We start from the raw sequence: 13,624 nt of genomic DNA, 5'->3' as shown, positions 1-13,624 counted from the left end.
ATCAGAGATGAGCTACAACCTGTACTCTTCCCACAGAGAAAGGGAAATTTGTCCAAGATTTTGGAAATCTGTTCAGTGCAATTGTGGCTGTGTTGACAGATGCTCTCGTGAATATGTTCATTAAAACAATTCACAACTTTAAAACTTAAAAAAAAAAAAAAAAAAAAAAAACCAAAATAGCAACTTGGCCAATTTGTAGCATACAAAGATACAATAAACAAGAAAGCTTTATTCTTATTTTCCTCCCCTTTTTACTCTGTTACAGCAGGGGTTAAACTGATGTGATTTTCCATACAATTATCCATACTGTTACTTCCTGATCCATCAAACTGCTACATCTGCCCCTCCCTAAACTTCTTCCAGACACAAATGTTTGCAAAATCCTCTTACAAAGAACCAAATGTTTTGCCCAGCATGGCTCAGTGAGCAGCACACACAACTTCACCTTAAATCTGTCCAGGGACAAGCAGAACCATATTCTGAGTCAGGCTTGCACACAAAGCCCATAACAATCCCATTAACTTACTGAAGCACTGCTTTTGTGTGAGTTATAACTCAGCAAAGATCCCTTATTTCAGCTATAAACAGCACCTGTATCTCCCAGATTAGGGCAGAGGGATGTATTTCAAGCCAATTTGAGCATGAAGATTATTGAGACCTTTTTGTTGATGAAGGAAAACACTTCTGAGGCTTAAACAGAGCTCCAGACTGTCGCAGCTTCCACTGATGCAACTCAAAGTGATTGGTATGAGCTGTACACATGACAAAAAAATGGCATTTTCAGAGCGAGGGGATTGGGTCTGCTGGAGAGATAGAATATAAAAATGAAATGGAGACCACAGCCCTTGGAAGCTGAGGGGAGCTGCAAAGATGAATAGCTGCTCACAAAGCTTTAACCCACCATGGAATGCAAATTGCACAAAGACAAAAGAGTCCAGAACTTCAAACCAAAATGAGCCTTGAAGAGAAATTTCATTTATTCAATCCCCAGTAAACATAGCTGGCTGTGGGGCTCAAATACCTCTCTCCTAATGCAGACCCAGCACCCTCCCTGAAATATTATGGCCTGCAACTGAAGAGGAAAACAAGTTCTGCTGTCCACATGATTTATGCTCTGGCATTAGGGAGTAAATCCACTGAAATGAGTAAACATGGAAACTGCAAGCACGACTCTCCAGGTTGTTTCAGTTGTGCTCCCTGGCAAAAAGCTCCAGAACCAATTGGCAAGAGCTTTATGGAGTGGGGGAGGTTGTCCTAATAACTGTGGGTTTGAACATTAAAGTCTACATTTCCATAAAATGGAGAATGCCTATATATCCATCTTACTGCCATTAAAAGTTGCACTAAAGCTGAACCAAAGGCTGTTTTTCAAATAAAGCTAGTTTTGCCAAATTCTAGTTTTAAGTCTGAAGAACTAAGCTTCCTCTATTTCTTGAGAAGTGACTAAAGATTGCACCCATTAGTCTGAAAGCGTTTTTCAAGCACTGAATTAATTATTCTCAACAAGGTATTTCAATTTTGGTGGAATGACAGTTTTTTCCAACACAAAAATAATTCTCTAGAACCAACAAATACTACAAAATTCAGTTACCTGCATTGGCGTTCACCATCTCTGTGATGGCACATTTTACTTCACCTTCTTCCTACTAAAAGGTTTTTAAAATCCAACTAAAGAGCAAGAACTTGCCAGTGAAAGTCTCCCTGAGCCTGAGGAGGAATTGGCTCCTTAAAGCATTCCCAAAAGGAATTCCAGCCCACATGTGAGGAGGGACAAACAGACACAGCCCTTAGTGCTTCCCAGGCTGCTCCCACCAGCCCATGGGCTTTGCAAATTGTCATGGCAACAGGAATTTCTTTACAAGTGGCACCAGGATAGTAAATAAGCATATAAACCCTCCCTGGAGCTGGCAATCATGTCCCTTAAGCTGGCAATAATGTCCCTTGAGCTGGCGTGCCCTCCCTCAATGACAAACATCGCAAGGGTGTCAGTGGCACGTGGGAAATCCACAGGCAGGGCAAAATCCTGTTAAGAGCCTCTGGAAAAGCACTGGGCAAGGGAAGAAGCAGCTCTAAAACAGCAGCACTGACCCCTGATCATACAGAGAGTTCAGCTCTGCTGGGAGGAAAGGCTGGGAGAGCTGGGATTGTTCATCTGGAGAGGAGAAGCTTTGGGGTGACTGAACTGTGGCCCTGCAGGGCCTGGAGGAGCTACAGAAAAGATGGAGAGGGACTTTTTACAAGAGATGGAGGGACAGGGCAAGAGGAAATGGTTTCACATAGACAGGGCAGGGTTGGATGGGATATTGGGAAGGAATTGCTCCCTGGGAGGGAGGTAAGGTCCTGGCACAGGGTGCCCAGAGCAGCTTTGGCTGCCCCACCCTCACAAGTGTCCAAAGTCAGGTTGTGATGCCTCAGGTTTTGGCTTTTATATTTCCAGATTCTGTGCTGCTTTAGTGTGCGAGTCTGGGCTTCATATCAGGGGTGAGTCTTCACATGAGGGGATGCTGAGCTCTGTGCACAGAGCAGGGAGACAAAACAATTCCTGCTCCAGCTGGGCACCAAGGACAAATGATCCAAAGCTCAGCCCCAGGAGCACAAACAACGTGGGCTGGAGAGAGAAAAACAAGCAGGATGGGAGTGCCTGGGCTAAAGCTGGAATGGGACAATGAACTGCAAGGTGCAAATGGAGCAGAGCTGATCCCAGTGAGAGCCCCCGGGAGCGCTCGTGCATTTTGGGACCATTTTGGTTCCTCTTGGGTGCAGCCCTGGCTGGGCTCTGGTGCTGCCCAAGGTGGATCCATGGAGGAGATCCTTTGAACAAATCCCTGCTTTATTCTTTAGCTCTGTCCAGCCTCTGTTCCAGGGCAGCCTTCACAAGGCATCAGTTCAGGGTTTTTTTTCTGCTATGGGAAGAAAAAACTGGAAGGGGGATTCAGATCCATTGATTGTGAAACCAGTGAGTTTTAAAACACAAATGCTCAGGAACCACGGGAGGGACAACATGAATTTTTTATGTGCACCCCTGTCAGTTGGACAGGGCTTGGAGCAGCCTGGGACAGTGGAAGGTGTCCCTGCCATGGCAGGGGTGGCACTGGATGCTCTGTAGGGTCTCTCCCAGCCCCAACCACTCCATGACTCCACACAGACACTGCAGGTGGAGCAAAGCCCAGATGTGGCACAGGATCAGGGCACCAGAGCACTGCTGGGGAAGTCAGGGGGCACCTGCAGCTCCAGCCCCACCCCCAGGGGTGAAACACCAGCTCAAACCGGGCAGAACAAAGCAGGGCCACCCCTGTGCTCAATAAACAGGGCAGAGAATTCCCTGTCCTGGCTAGAGGGAGTCGGGGCACCTGGGGCTCAGCTGGACCCAGGCGGGATTGCTGGATTCACTGCAGGCTGAGCCTGCTGGGAGGTGCTGACAGATACCTGGGAGTGTGCCAGAGAATCCTGCCCTTCCCTGTGTGCCAGGGCTCATTTCTCAGCTGACCTGGAGCCACCTCTGCTGCAGGTGCAGTTGGAATGCTGCAGCCAGCACTGACAGCATTCCCACAGCCCTTCCACTTCCCATCTGTGCTGACACACAACACAAACATTGTCAGGTCCAAAAGACACAACACGATCAAATTTTCATCTGGAATTTTCAATCTTTTGAAAGAATATGTTTCCTTCTGTTCTTTGGTTTGGTGGTTTTTTTTTATTTTTGTTTGTTTGTGTTTTTTTGTTTGTTTGTTTTTTTCCTTTCTGTATAAATATTATTGTTTAAAGCAAACGTTGCAGATATTTCAGATGCTCCAAGGAAATTACCTGAAGGAGCCCCTCTATTGTCTTTAATTTAATTTTATTTTATTTTTATTTAAACAAAATACATTTCTAAATTAAGCAGAGATTTAAAAAAAATTATGCTGACACATCTTCAGTAAGCAGATTAAAAAAATTCAGTTTGACAAATATTCCCAAATTCCTTTCTGTCTGTTTCTCAGGATCCATTTAATAATGTAATAGCCTCAGGAGAAACATTGTGTAATGTCTTTTACAGTGCCAAAGCAGATCAGTAAAACGCTGTCTGCAACCTGTCAGGTTCTATAGAGATTGTGTCACTTTTCCCTTCAATATCACACAAATGATGGACAATAACTGTTTTATTGTAATCCTCTGTCACTGGAAATAAAAAACCCACAAACTTAATCCATTATTTCCATGTTCTGCTCTACACTGGAAGCAACAATTTCCTGGTTTGAGCACTTCATTCCTTCTCGGTTGCATATTCTGCTATAAAGACAGCAATCATCTGAGTGAATAATTTCTCTGTTAATTCTGCCTGAGATTTAGATTTGGAGCGAGCAAAGAACCAAAAAATGGCTAAATCCCAGAGACAGCAATCATCTGAGTGAATAATTTCTCTGTTAATTCTGCCTGAGATTTAGATTTGGAGCGAGCAAAGAACAAAAAAATGGCTAAATCCCAGTTAAATTTATTCCCACTGAACTGGTGGCAACGCTCTTGTCCTTCAGTGGCAGAAGCACCAACTGCAACTGGCTCTGAAAATCCTCATTTATCAACCAAAGTAATTTCAAAAGTGATCTGTTCCAACACACAGCATGGCTTTACTGCCCCGTCCCCGATTCCACATCCCCAGTGAGGAACTGGGTAACTTTCATTTATTTAGTTCTTTGCCAGCTATTCTTTCCTCCTCGTTTTAATTCAAAAGTTGCATTTAACAGAGGGTAGTCAGCAGACACATCCATTTCATGGCACTGAAAGCCTTGCACCTGAATATCTGTAACATTCCCTTGCATTTCCTTCCTTCTCTGCTCTGCTGTGCAGCTCATCCACTGCTCCCTGCACATCCCACACGCCTGGAACGTTCCACCTGAGCAAACATTGGGATCTGGCAGAGGCAGATTCCTTCCCAGGTTGTGTTGGGAGCATTTCCTCTCTCATCTCCATCAAGGAAAAGCCAACACCATTCATCTCTGCAGCCAAGAGAGGCCAGGGACAGGGTGCTGGATTTAGCTCTTTTCTGACCCAGAGATGGGGCGACTGAGAGGTGTTTCAAAAACCTTTATTCCATTTTAATCTCATGAGAAGGGTGAGACAATACAGATGTTATAATTCACACCATCACAATCAGAAGCTGACAATTTCCTAATTACAAAACACTATAAGCATTTCTTGGCCTATCAGCTTTTTGCCACACCATGCTCTAAATCCCTCAAAGCCAATAATCTAAAACTACCCCTCGTGGGTCCTACCACAATGCATCTTTCATAGTTCTATTTCTCCAGAGTATCCAGTCTTATTTGCAAGGCCATCCTTTGAAACTTGTTTCTAGCTCCATTTCTCTCTCAGCAATATCTGTCCCATTCCATGGCATTTCTAAATCAGCATTTCTTGTCTCAAGGTCTGCACACAGATGCACACCGTGTGAGCCTTCTGTCAGGCTTGGAGAATTCTCTACAAATCCATTTCCCACAAAGGGATCTGTGCAATCCCCCAGCAGTCACCTGCGTTCAGACTTCAAGCCCAAGGGGCTCGTGCAGTTTTTCCCAGGCAGAAAGGCACCCAGCATGCAGCCATGGTCCTACCTGTGGGTCGGAGAGCCGGGAGATGTCGGGGTAAAGGTAGAACTTGATGCCCTCGGAAGCGCCGGGTAACGTCACCCCCCGAATGAGGAGGATCATCAGCATGATGTAGGGGAACGTGGCTGTCACATACACAACCTGGGGTAGGAAACAAACATCAGGAAAGGATGTTCTTCCAGCTGCAGCCAAACCACCTTCTCTTCACATCCACTGGAGGAAAAGTGCTTTGGGTGCCTTCGTGCGGGTGGCTTTTGTCCTCCAACCATATTCCCACTAAACTCTTCAGGGCTTGTGGGACATGTCAGCACTTTTTTATAGAGATTGGGAAGCTCTCTGCAAGTGTGTCATTTCCAAACACTTGATAACAGGTAATTGATTACATATAACAATACTAGCAATGGATTCTCAGTCACCCCAGAATTACTAAACTGGTTTCTCTTCAGACTACTCTGCCTGCATATCTGGGATTCAGGAACAAGCATTTCATCAAACCCAAAGGTTAAATTTTATCCATATCTCCTTGGGATTTGATAGAGAACCCTTATCTTACAAAGAACCTTCAGGCAAAACTTCTGAGGGGCTGAACCCCAGCAATTTCTGTTTTCACATACATGGCCACACATTTTTTTTTTCAGAAATTAGTTTGTTCTGTGCATGGGCAGCAACAGGAAACCTACAAGAAGTCACATTTTCCAAAGGAAAAACAAAGCAGAATTGGTCCAGTTTCACAATCCCAAACCTGAAAGCAGCACATGGCTACTCAAACTCAGAAAAGGAATTAATAATACATTCCATGGCACTATCAATATTTTCTTTATGGGACAACCACCTCTCTATAAATGTAACTCTCTGTAATTTCCTGTGGCCACTTCCACCTGTGCTACTTTTACACCTGCGTTGTACCAGTCAAAATTAGTTAAGCTGCAAAAATGGAAAAAAATCATTTGGTGAAAAATACAACCTCAAAAAATATGTGTTTTAAACTGAGGAGACGAATATCTGTCTGCTATGTAAATGAAAGGGATACATCAAAGAATGACCTGTGAAAGGATTCTCAGACATATTTTTGTAATTAATGAACTGAAATTGGATTTTCAGACTATTTAACCCCAAACATTAAATGATCTCATGTGCCTCATCAGGTACCCTCAAAAATGGAGGAACTCTTTTACTTCAGCAGGTGAGTGCACTGTGCTGGGAGAGAGCCATTAATTCCCATTTTCTCCCCCTCCCCGGAGCTCCTGAGGTGAGGCAGGATGAGGAATTTAGGAATCAGTGCCATTATTAGCAGCATCATCACATCTGTGGGGCATTAAAAGTTTCCTGAATTGTTTTCCTTTCTTTCAACACATCGAACCTCTCTGAATATCAATGTGAACACAACTGTTTCTAATTACACCACATCCTGTTTTAATTGACTTTAATTGCTTGGTATATTAATTTGCATCCCAATGCTCAAAATGCTTTTTTTAAACCCTTGTCAGAGCCATGCCAATGTTTAAGCAGTTGGAAACAAAACAAAAATTTCTGGCAGGCGAGTTTTTGCACCAAGTTCTCCTCTCAAAATGTGCTTGAAAGAAAAATTTACAATGATATTTAGACATACAAGTAGGTGGAAATGCACCCAACAACTCTGAACTATCCTTGGGTGCTTAAATGAAAGTGCATTGGAACCAAAGACCCTGAGAATGAATATTTGATTGGCTGCCACGAGCTTTAAGTATCAAAGAATAGGAAATATGTTGAGTAGCAAGTACTGGAAATTTAAATACCAAACCTTAAAGAGGCTTAGATGTCACTCAAGGTTAATATATAGATATCCAGGTACCTATGAAATGTTTTTGTGAGTGAGGCACCATAAAGATTTTGAGAACTGAGCTAGAATTCAGTTTTATCTTTTCATACCTAAATATCTTAACAGCACAGATATGTGCCTGTGTTCCAGTTTGTCCCCTGGGACTGCTGAACTTCTTGTCCTAAAGGAAAAGGTGTGTTTGTGAACACTCCAGGCAGATCATGCTGCAGGGTGAGGGGGATCAGGCTTTTGAGGAGAAGTAGAAGAAATTCAGGATAACCCTGCTGAGAATAAGGAAGAAGATTTCCATGCAGTGAACTGAGCCTCAACCCCTGGAAATCTCAAAGCCCCAGATCAGATTTCTTTGGCCAAAGCTCCCACACACCACAGCAGCCTGAGCTTCACACTCTTCCTCACAGCAGCATGAAGCAGTGAACCTTCCTCCTTTGCTTGGCTCTTGCTAAGGACACACAACCAGAATTCCTGAACTAAATATCACTTGGAGGCCAGGAAGGTGATGGAATTCTCCCGTGCAAGCTGCAACGTTCAAGCTTGTTTGCACTATAAAGAACCAAATTTTATAAATGGGATAAATTTTATCTTGATGCTTCAGGAAATTACTGGCTTGCTAAGCCCTGTCCCCTAAAATCCTCTACTGCTCCACTGGGCTGTAAACTTGAGGAATATCAATGCAGGAATTGCCAGAGATTTGCCTGAACTCACTATTTAAGTGTTTATGGAAAATCAGACCTGCCCCCATGCCCTGCTCATCCGTATTTTTTACTGAGTGTTTTAAGCTTGGTGTAATTTAACTTTATTTATTTAATTACTTATTTGAGACCATGAGCATGGAAAATCAGAGTGAAACCCCAGCTGTGCCCACACTGCACTACGCTCCTGCGTGGAGAAACTGCTCAGGAACCAAAATTTCACCCAGTGATGCAAGAAGGGAAAGAGTCATTTTTATCCAGGAGAACAAATTGGCACAAATATAGAAATATAATTATCATACCCCTGCCTGGCAGCTCTGCTGTCGGAGTAGCCACACCCAGGAACCACCAATTTGAGCAGGATTTCCATCAGAAATTTTCAAATTGGAACCACCAATTTGAGCAGGATTTCCATCAAAAGTTTTCAAATTGGAACCACCAATTTGAGCAGGATGTCCATCAGAAATTTTCAAATTGGAACCACCAATTTGAGCAGGATTTCCATCAGAAATTTTCAAATTGGAACCACCAATTTGAGCAGGATTTCCATCAGAAATTTTCAAATTGGAACCACCAATTTGAGCAGAATTTCCATCAAAAGTTTTCAAATTGGAACCACCAATTTGAGCAGGATTTCCATCAAAAGTTTTCAAATTGGAACCACCAATTTGAGCAGGATTTCCATCAAAAATTTTCAAATTGTCCCACAAGGCACAGTCAAATTAGATTTGGCCTCACTGATATTTGCCAGTTTCACAAATTCTGACTTTCTAGATGGCACCAGCAGATGATAGACAAGATAAAAGATTTTCTTTTGCAACTGCCATGGGATAGTGTGAAATATTCCATGCAGCATTGTTGGGAAAAAAGGCTTTTGTTCGTGTGACTCTGCACCATTTACAGAGCTACAAGAGACAACTGAAAAGGGAGATTTTCCACATTAATTGGATTTACAATGGTATTAAGAAATGACAGCTGATTCACAAGGTTTTTAAAAGCACGTCAAAAGGGGGAGAACATTGGAGGTCCACCCACATTTTAAAGGTAAAATTTCATATGCAGAGAAAGAAACACAGGCAAAAACCCAAGAGAACACCAGGTGAGTGGATTTGTACAACTGGAATGAGGGGAGGGGGTTAGAACCAGCACAGTGGCTGATTTTTCTATTTTCCCTGTGTGTTTCATGGATTTTTTCAGCATCATCTTCTCTTTGTCATCTTTGTTTATCCACAGAGGGAATCTTGCTCCAGAATAATCCTGCTAAACCATCCTTAACCAGATTGCCTATGAACTGCAGAATCCCTTCTAAATTACCACTGAATCATGTGTGAGTGCAGGAATAAATTCAAACCCCAACAGCTAAGAAAATTTCATGAGATTTGAGGTCTGAGAAATAAGAATCCAAAAGGAAATATTCATTGGGAATGAAAATTCAGTGAGATGAGCCACAAAAGAGGGGCCAGGAGAGGACAGTGGGTGAAAGGATGGGAGCACCTGAGTGATCACAGGAAGCAAAAGTTTCCACATGAAATAATAACTGCAGAAAGGAATAATTCCAGCACCACATCACACTGAGGTCATTGCCTGGGACACAGAAAAATCCCTACCTGGCAGAGCTGTGCAAGTCCCAGTTTTTTTCCACACAGTGGTGAAGGCAATAAATAAATAAATGAAAATCTGAGCCCTGCTGGAATGGTTTCCTTCACAAGCCAATGAAAAATTCACTCCAAAATTCATTGAGTCAATTAAAAAAAAAAAAAAGAAAAAAAAAAATCCAAATCAGAATGTTCTGCTTAATTTTGGTATGGCATTCTTTTAACTGAATGGGCAGAAGGGAGTTCTCTCTTAAATGAAAAATTCTTTAACAAGCCAAAGTTGTTATTTAGAAGCCTTAATCCCACGTTAAAAATGGGTGAAAAAAACCCCTATTTTCCATATATTTTGCAGCACAAATTATTCTTTACATTGGGTCTGACTTGATACACTTTTCAGCACTTCCCAAATTCCATTTCAAATATTCTGTGTTCACAAAACTGCCTGCCTGTAGTCCAAAGTTCCAAAAGCAAGAGAAGTTCTGGTGGAAGGCTGAATCCAAAGTGCTCTATTAGAAACCCAGGCATGCAGCTAAAAGTGGAAAACAATGAGAAAGCACCAAGGGCAGACAATATCCATGCACAGCAGCAGCTCATTTTCCCAGCTGAATCGAGTGAACAATTCACTTCCATGATGAGCTACTTCTCCCCATAAATATTCCTTAAGCAGCAGCAAGTTTTCTAAATATGTGTAATTTCCCAGCTCGTTCCAACAGCTGGGTTTGCTTCCAGCTTGCTCAGAGCATTAAAATCAAGATCTGTCTTCTTTCTGCTAAAATTGCTCTTCAGGCTTGGTAGTTCTTTTGATGAGGTCTACAGACCTCCTACTTAATGAAAAAAAATCAGTGTATTGTCTAGAGCTAATGTAAAGATAGATTTCCTTGTATTTGAGTAAAAATTCTCTTATTACCAGAGCCCGCCCCAAAATATTCATTTGTACGACTACCAAGAACAGAATATGCAGTCAAAAATCCCACCCATGGAGACCAGAACACACAAAAGTACCCATAGAGAGTGTAGAAACAGTGAATTTTATCCCATTATTGGAATCATTTATGTGAGCACCTGCATTTAAACACCATAATAAATTAAATTTAAAATAAATAATAATGGAAAATAAGTTTATTCTTAATAAATTATTAAGAATAAATAAACACATCATGGCAAATGCAGATAACCAGATTAATTCTTGATACATGCACAGCTTAATAATGACCTAATCAGTGACAAATAATGTGCCAACAGCTTGAAAAACAGGGGGAGTGATCATAAATAATGGGCTGGGTCCTGAAAAAATGACTCTAAATCGTAGTTCCTTTTATTTCAAGGATTCATTCCAGCCTGAATAGGCCTTGGTCAAGTTCATAGTACCAAATTCACAGTAAAATGTACACATTGTACAAATCAGTTCAGATTGTGGTGACTGCTCTGAAGTGTTTTTAGATGCTCACAAATGAATCCACACGAAGAAAGGATCAACCTGAACTAGAAACTGAGCGACTGTTGGAAATGTCTCATTCATGCTATTACATTTTTTGCTGTCATTAAATACCAGAAAGAAAAGCATTTATCTATTTCCTAGATCAGTATCTATAGTAAATACAACTCAGGAGCTCAGTGCCTCCTCCCAATGCTTCCTCAGTCTCCAAAATTATATTTTCCACACTCAACATTAATCCTCCACTCGCCAACTGTTCTTAGAGGAGTTATGGTGATGAAAAATTGAAGGCTGCAACAACCCTCAACAGCAACAGAGCCAAAAATGTGCTCTCCATTTGTTGGAGAGTGTGTTCCTCACGTTGTGAACGTGCTGCTACCACACTGCTCCTACAAAAATGCCAACAGTTGTAAACACTGCGTGCCCAAAACAACTCTGGGAAGCAGGGGAAGGGCTGTGCTGGAATTTCTCAAAGGCAGAAAACCTTCAGCAAAACCAGCTCTACAATTTGGCAAGCACACACAGCTCTCCCAGTGGAAATACAAAGGCAGATTTCCAGTGCTAAAATCCTGGTGTTATGGTCCCTGGCACCTGGAATGTCTTTGTTGCAGGTTTTTCTTTCAAAGCAGTGGTTGTTTTAGGGTTAGAGGGGTCTTTACCCAAAAAAAATTCTTGATTAAGTCTATTGTTTTATCTCCACCATTAATGGTGCTGATAAACCAGTGAAATAACAGCATCCTGTAACTGTAATTTGATTTTCTGTTTAACATTCAAGGGCACAAAGAGGAAGAGCTGCCCTCTGGTCGTGGGGAAGGTATGTGCTGGAATTCTCAAATGCTGAGAGCTGCAGAAAACCTTCAGCAAAACCAGCACTACAATTTGGCAAGCACACACAGCTCTCCCAGTGGAAATACAAAAGCAGATTTCCAGTGCTAAAATCCTGGTGTTATTGTCCCTGGCACCTGGACTGTCTTTGTTGGAGGTTTTTTCTTTAAAGGCAGTGGTTGTTTTGGGTTTTGTGGGGATTTTACCCAGAAAAGAAGATTGATTGAAGTTTATTATTTTAGCACTGAAGTTGACTGAAGTTCATTATTTTATCTCCACCATTAATGGTAATGATAAACCAGTGAAATAACAGCATCCTATAACTATAATTTGATTTGTTTTGTTTAATATTCAAGAGTACAAAGAGGAAGAGCTGCCCCCTGGTTGTGGGCAGGGAGAGGAAGACTGATGGGGAGGAAGCAAATTTCAGCATCTTGGCTGAGCTCATCACTGCAAGCAAAGTGTTTATGTAGAGCTCCCATCAAGGAGGGAATTTGCAGAGCCACAAATATCTCAGAATTAAAGACTTCTATTTAATCAAGTAAAAGTCAACTTTAAGAATCAATCAGGAAGAATTTTAAATATAAATTAGGACTAATTAATCAACCGAGGGTTGGGGTTTTTTTCCATTTTGTAAAGGTGTTTAAAATGTACAAGCTTTTATAAAACAAAGTTGTTCCTTCCCAGAACCTTCCAGGATTTTCAGAGCTCTCAATGCCACCCAGTTTACCCTCACAGACAAACCAGATACTATGAGTTACACATATACCCAGAAGTTTGCATTTTGCTTTTAAAAATGTGTAATATGGGATGGCTATTCCCCATAGCAGCCCCATTTCTGTGCAAATAATTCAGAATTAACCCACAGCAGCAGCTGAATTCCCAGCTGTGCAATTGATTTTACACAGGCAGAAATAAGGGTTCAGTAAGGCACTACATGAATTGGAATTTTTACTTATCTTGGACAGACCTTCCAGTTCTCACTCCTCAGGTCCTGACCCATCCTAAAAATGTTTAACCTTCAAGCAGATAGAGATGCAAAGGTCAGGACAGGGCAGGAGGTGATTTTTTCCCGTCACTCCAAAATGTGTAAGATCTTAAGTGTGCATTGGAAGGGACTCAAAATTTTTGGCCAACTCCTTCTCCTGGTTCAGGGTTTGTTTGCCCTCTGACTCTTCCTGGAGAACATGAAACTGGCTTTCCTGGAGGAGTTTTGTCCTCATGGAATTATTAGATTCCCTTAAATCATTTGTTTCAGTGAATCAACATTTTCCAGTAAAAATGGGATTTACCAGAGCATTCCTTATCATCTCTAGCTTAGATTCCTGCTTGATTTTCCTCACTTGTCATTCAAAAAACCCTCAAACAAACAAAAAACAACAAAAACACACTACCAAATGAAAATCAGCACTGAGGTGAAAAAAAAAAGATGCTGAAGTCTGGGAAGTGGAAGCAGTGCAATGACCAAAGGATTACAGGGGAGGTTTTCCAGCCAGAAAAAGGTAAAAAACAAAGTGGCCTCAAAAGGTAAAAGGTGCCAGCTGGAAAAGATCAGTATGTCAGCCAGACTCTGCTGTCCCCAAATAAATGCATAACATTGCAAATATTAAAAATACGGAACATTAATTCAATGGTAATAAGATTTTTTTCCCTAGAATTTTGCACCAAGACTAATCATATGT

General features: G+C 41.7%; 1 protein-coding gene across 1 annotated transcript in view; it reads right to left on the bottom strand.

Moving 5' to 3' along the window:
- SLC6A11 (solute carrier family 6 member 11) overlaps positions 1-13,624 on the bottom strand; it is a 91,813-nt gene that overhangs the window by 42,543 nt on the left and 35,646 nt on the right. Inside the window, exon 7 of the mRNA XM_053953994.1 lies at positions 5,586-5,720. Coding sequence (XP_053809969.1) covers positions 5,586-5,720 — 135 coding nt within the window. The remainder of the gene's footprint in view (positions 1-5,585; positions 5,721-13,624) is intronic.

This window comes from Vidua chalybeata, chromosome 12 (assembly GCF_026979565.1).
Source record: "Vidua chalybeata isolate OUT-0048 chromosome 12, bVidCha1 merged haplotype, whole genome shotgun sequence".
Taxonomy (NCBI): Eukaryota; Metazoa; Chordata; class Aves; order Passeriformes; family Viduidae; genus Vidua; species Vidua chalybeata.
Note: the sequence above shows the minus strand (reverse complement) of the source record. Positions and strands in the feature narration are given on the sequence as shown.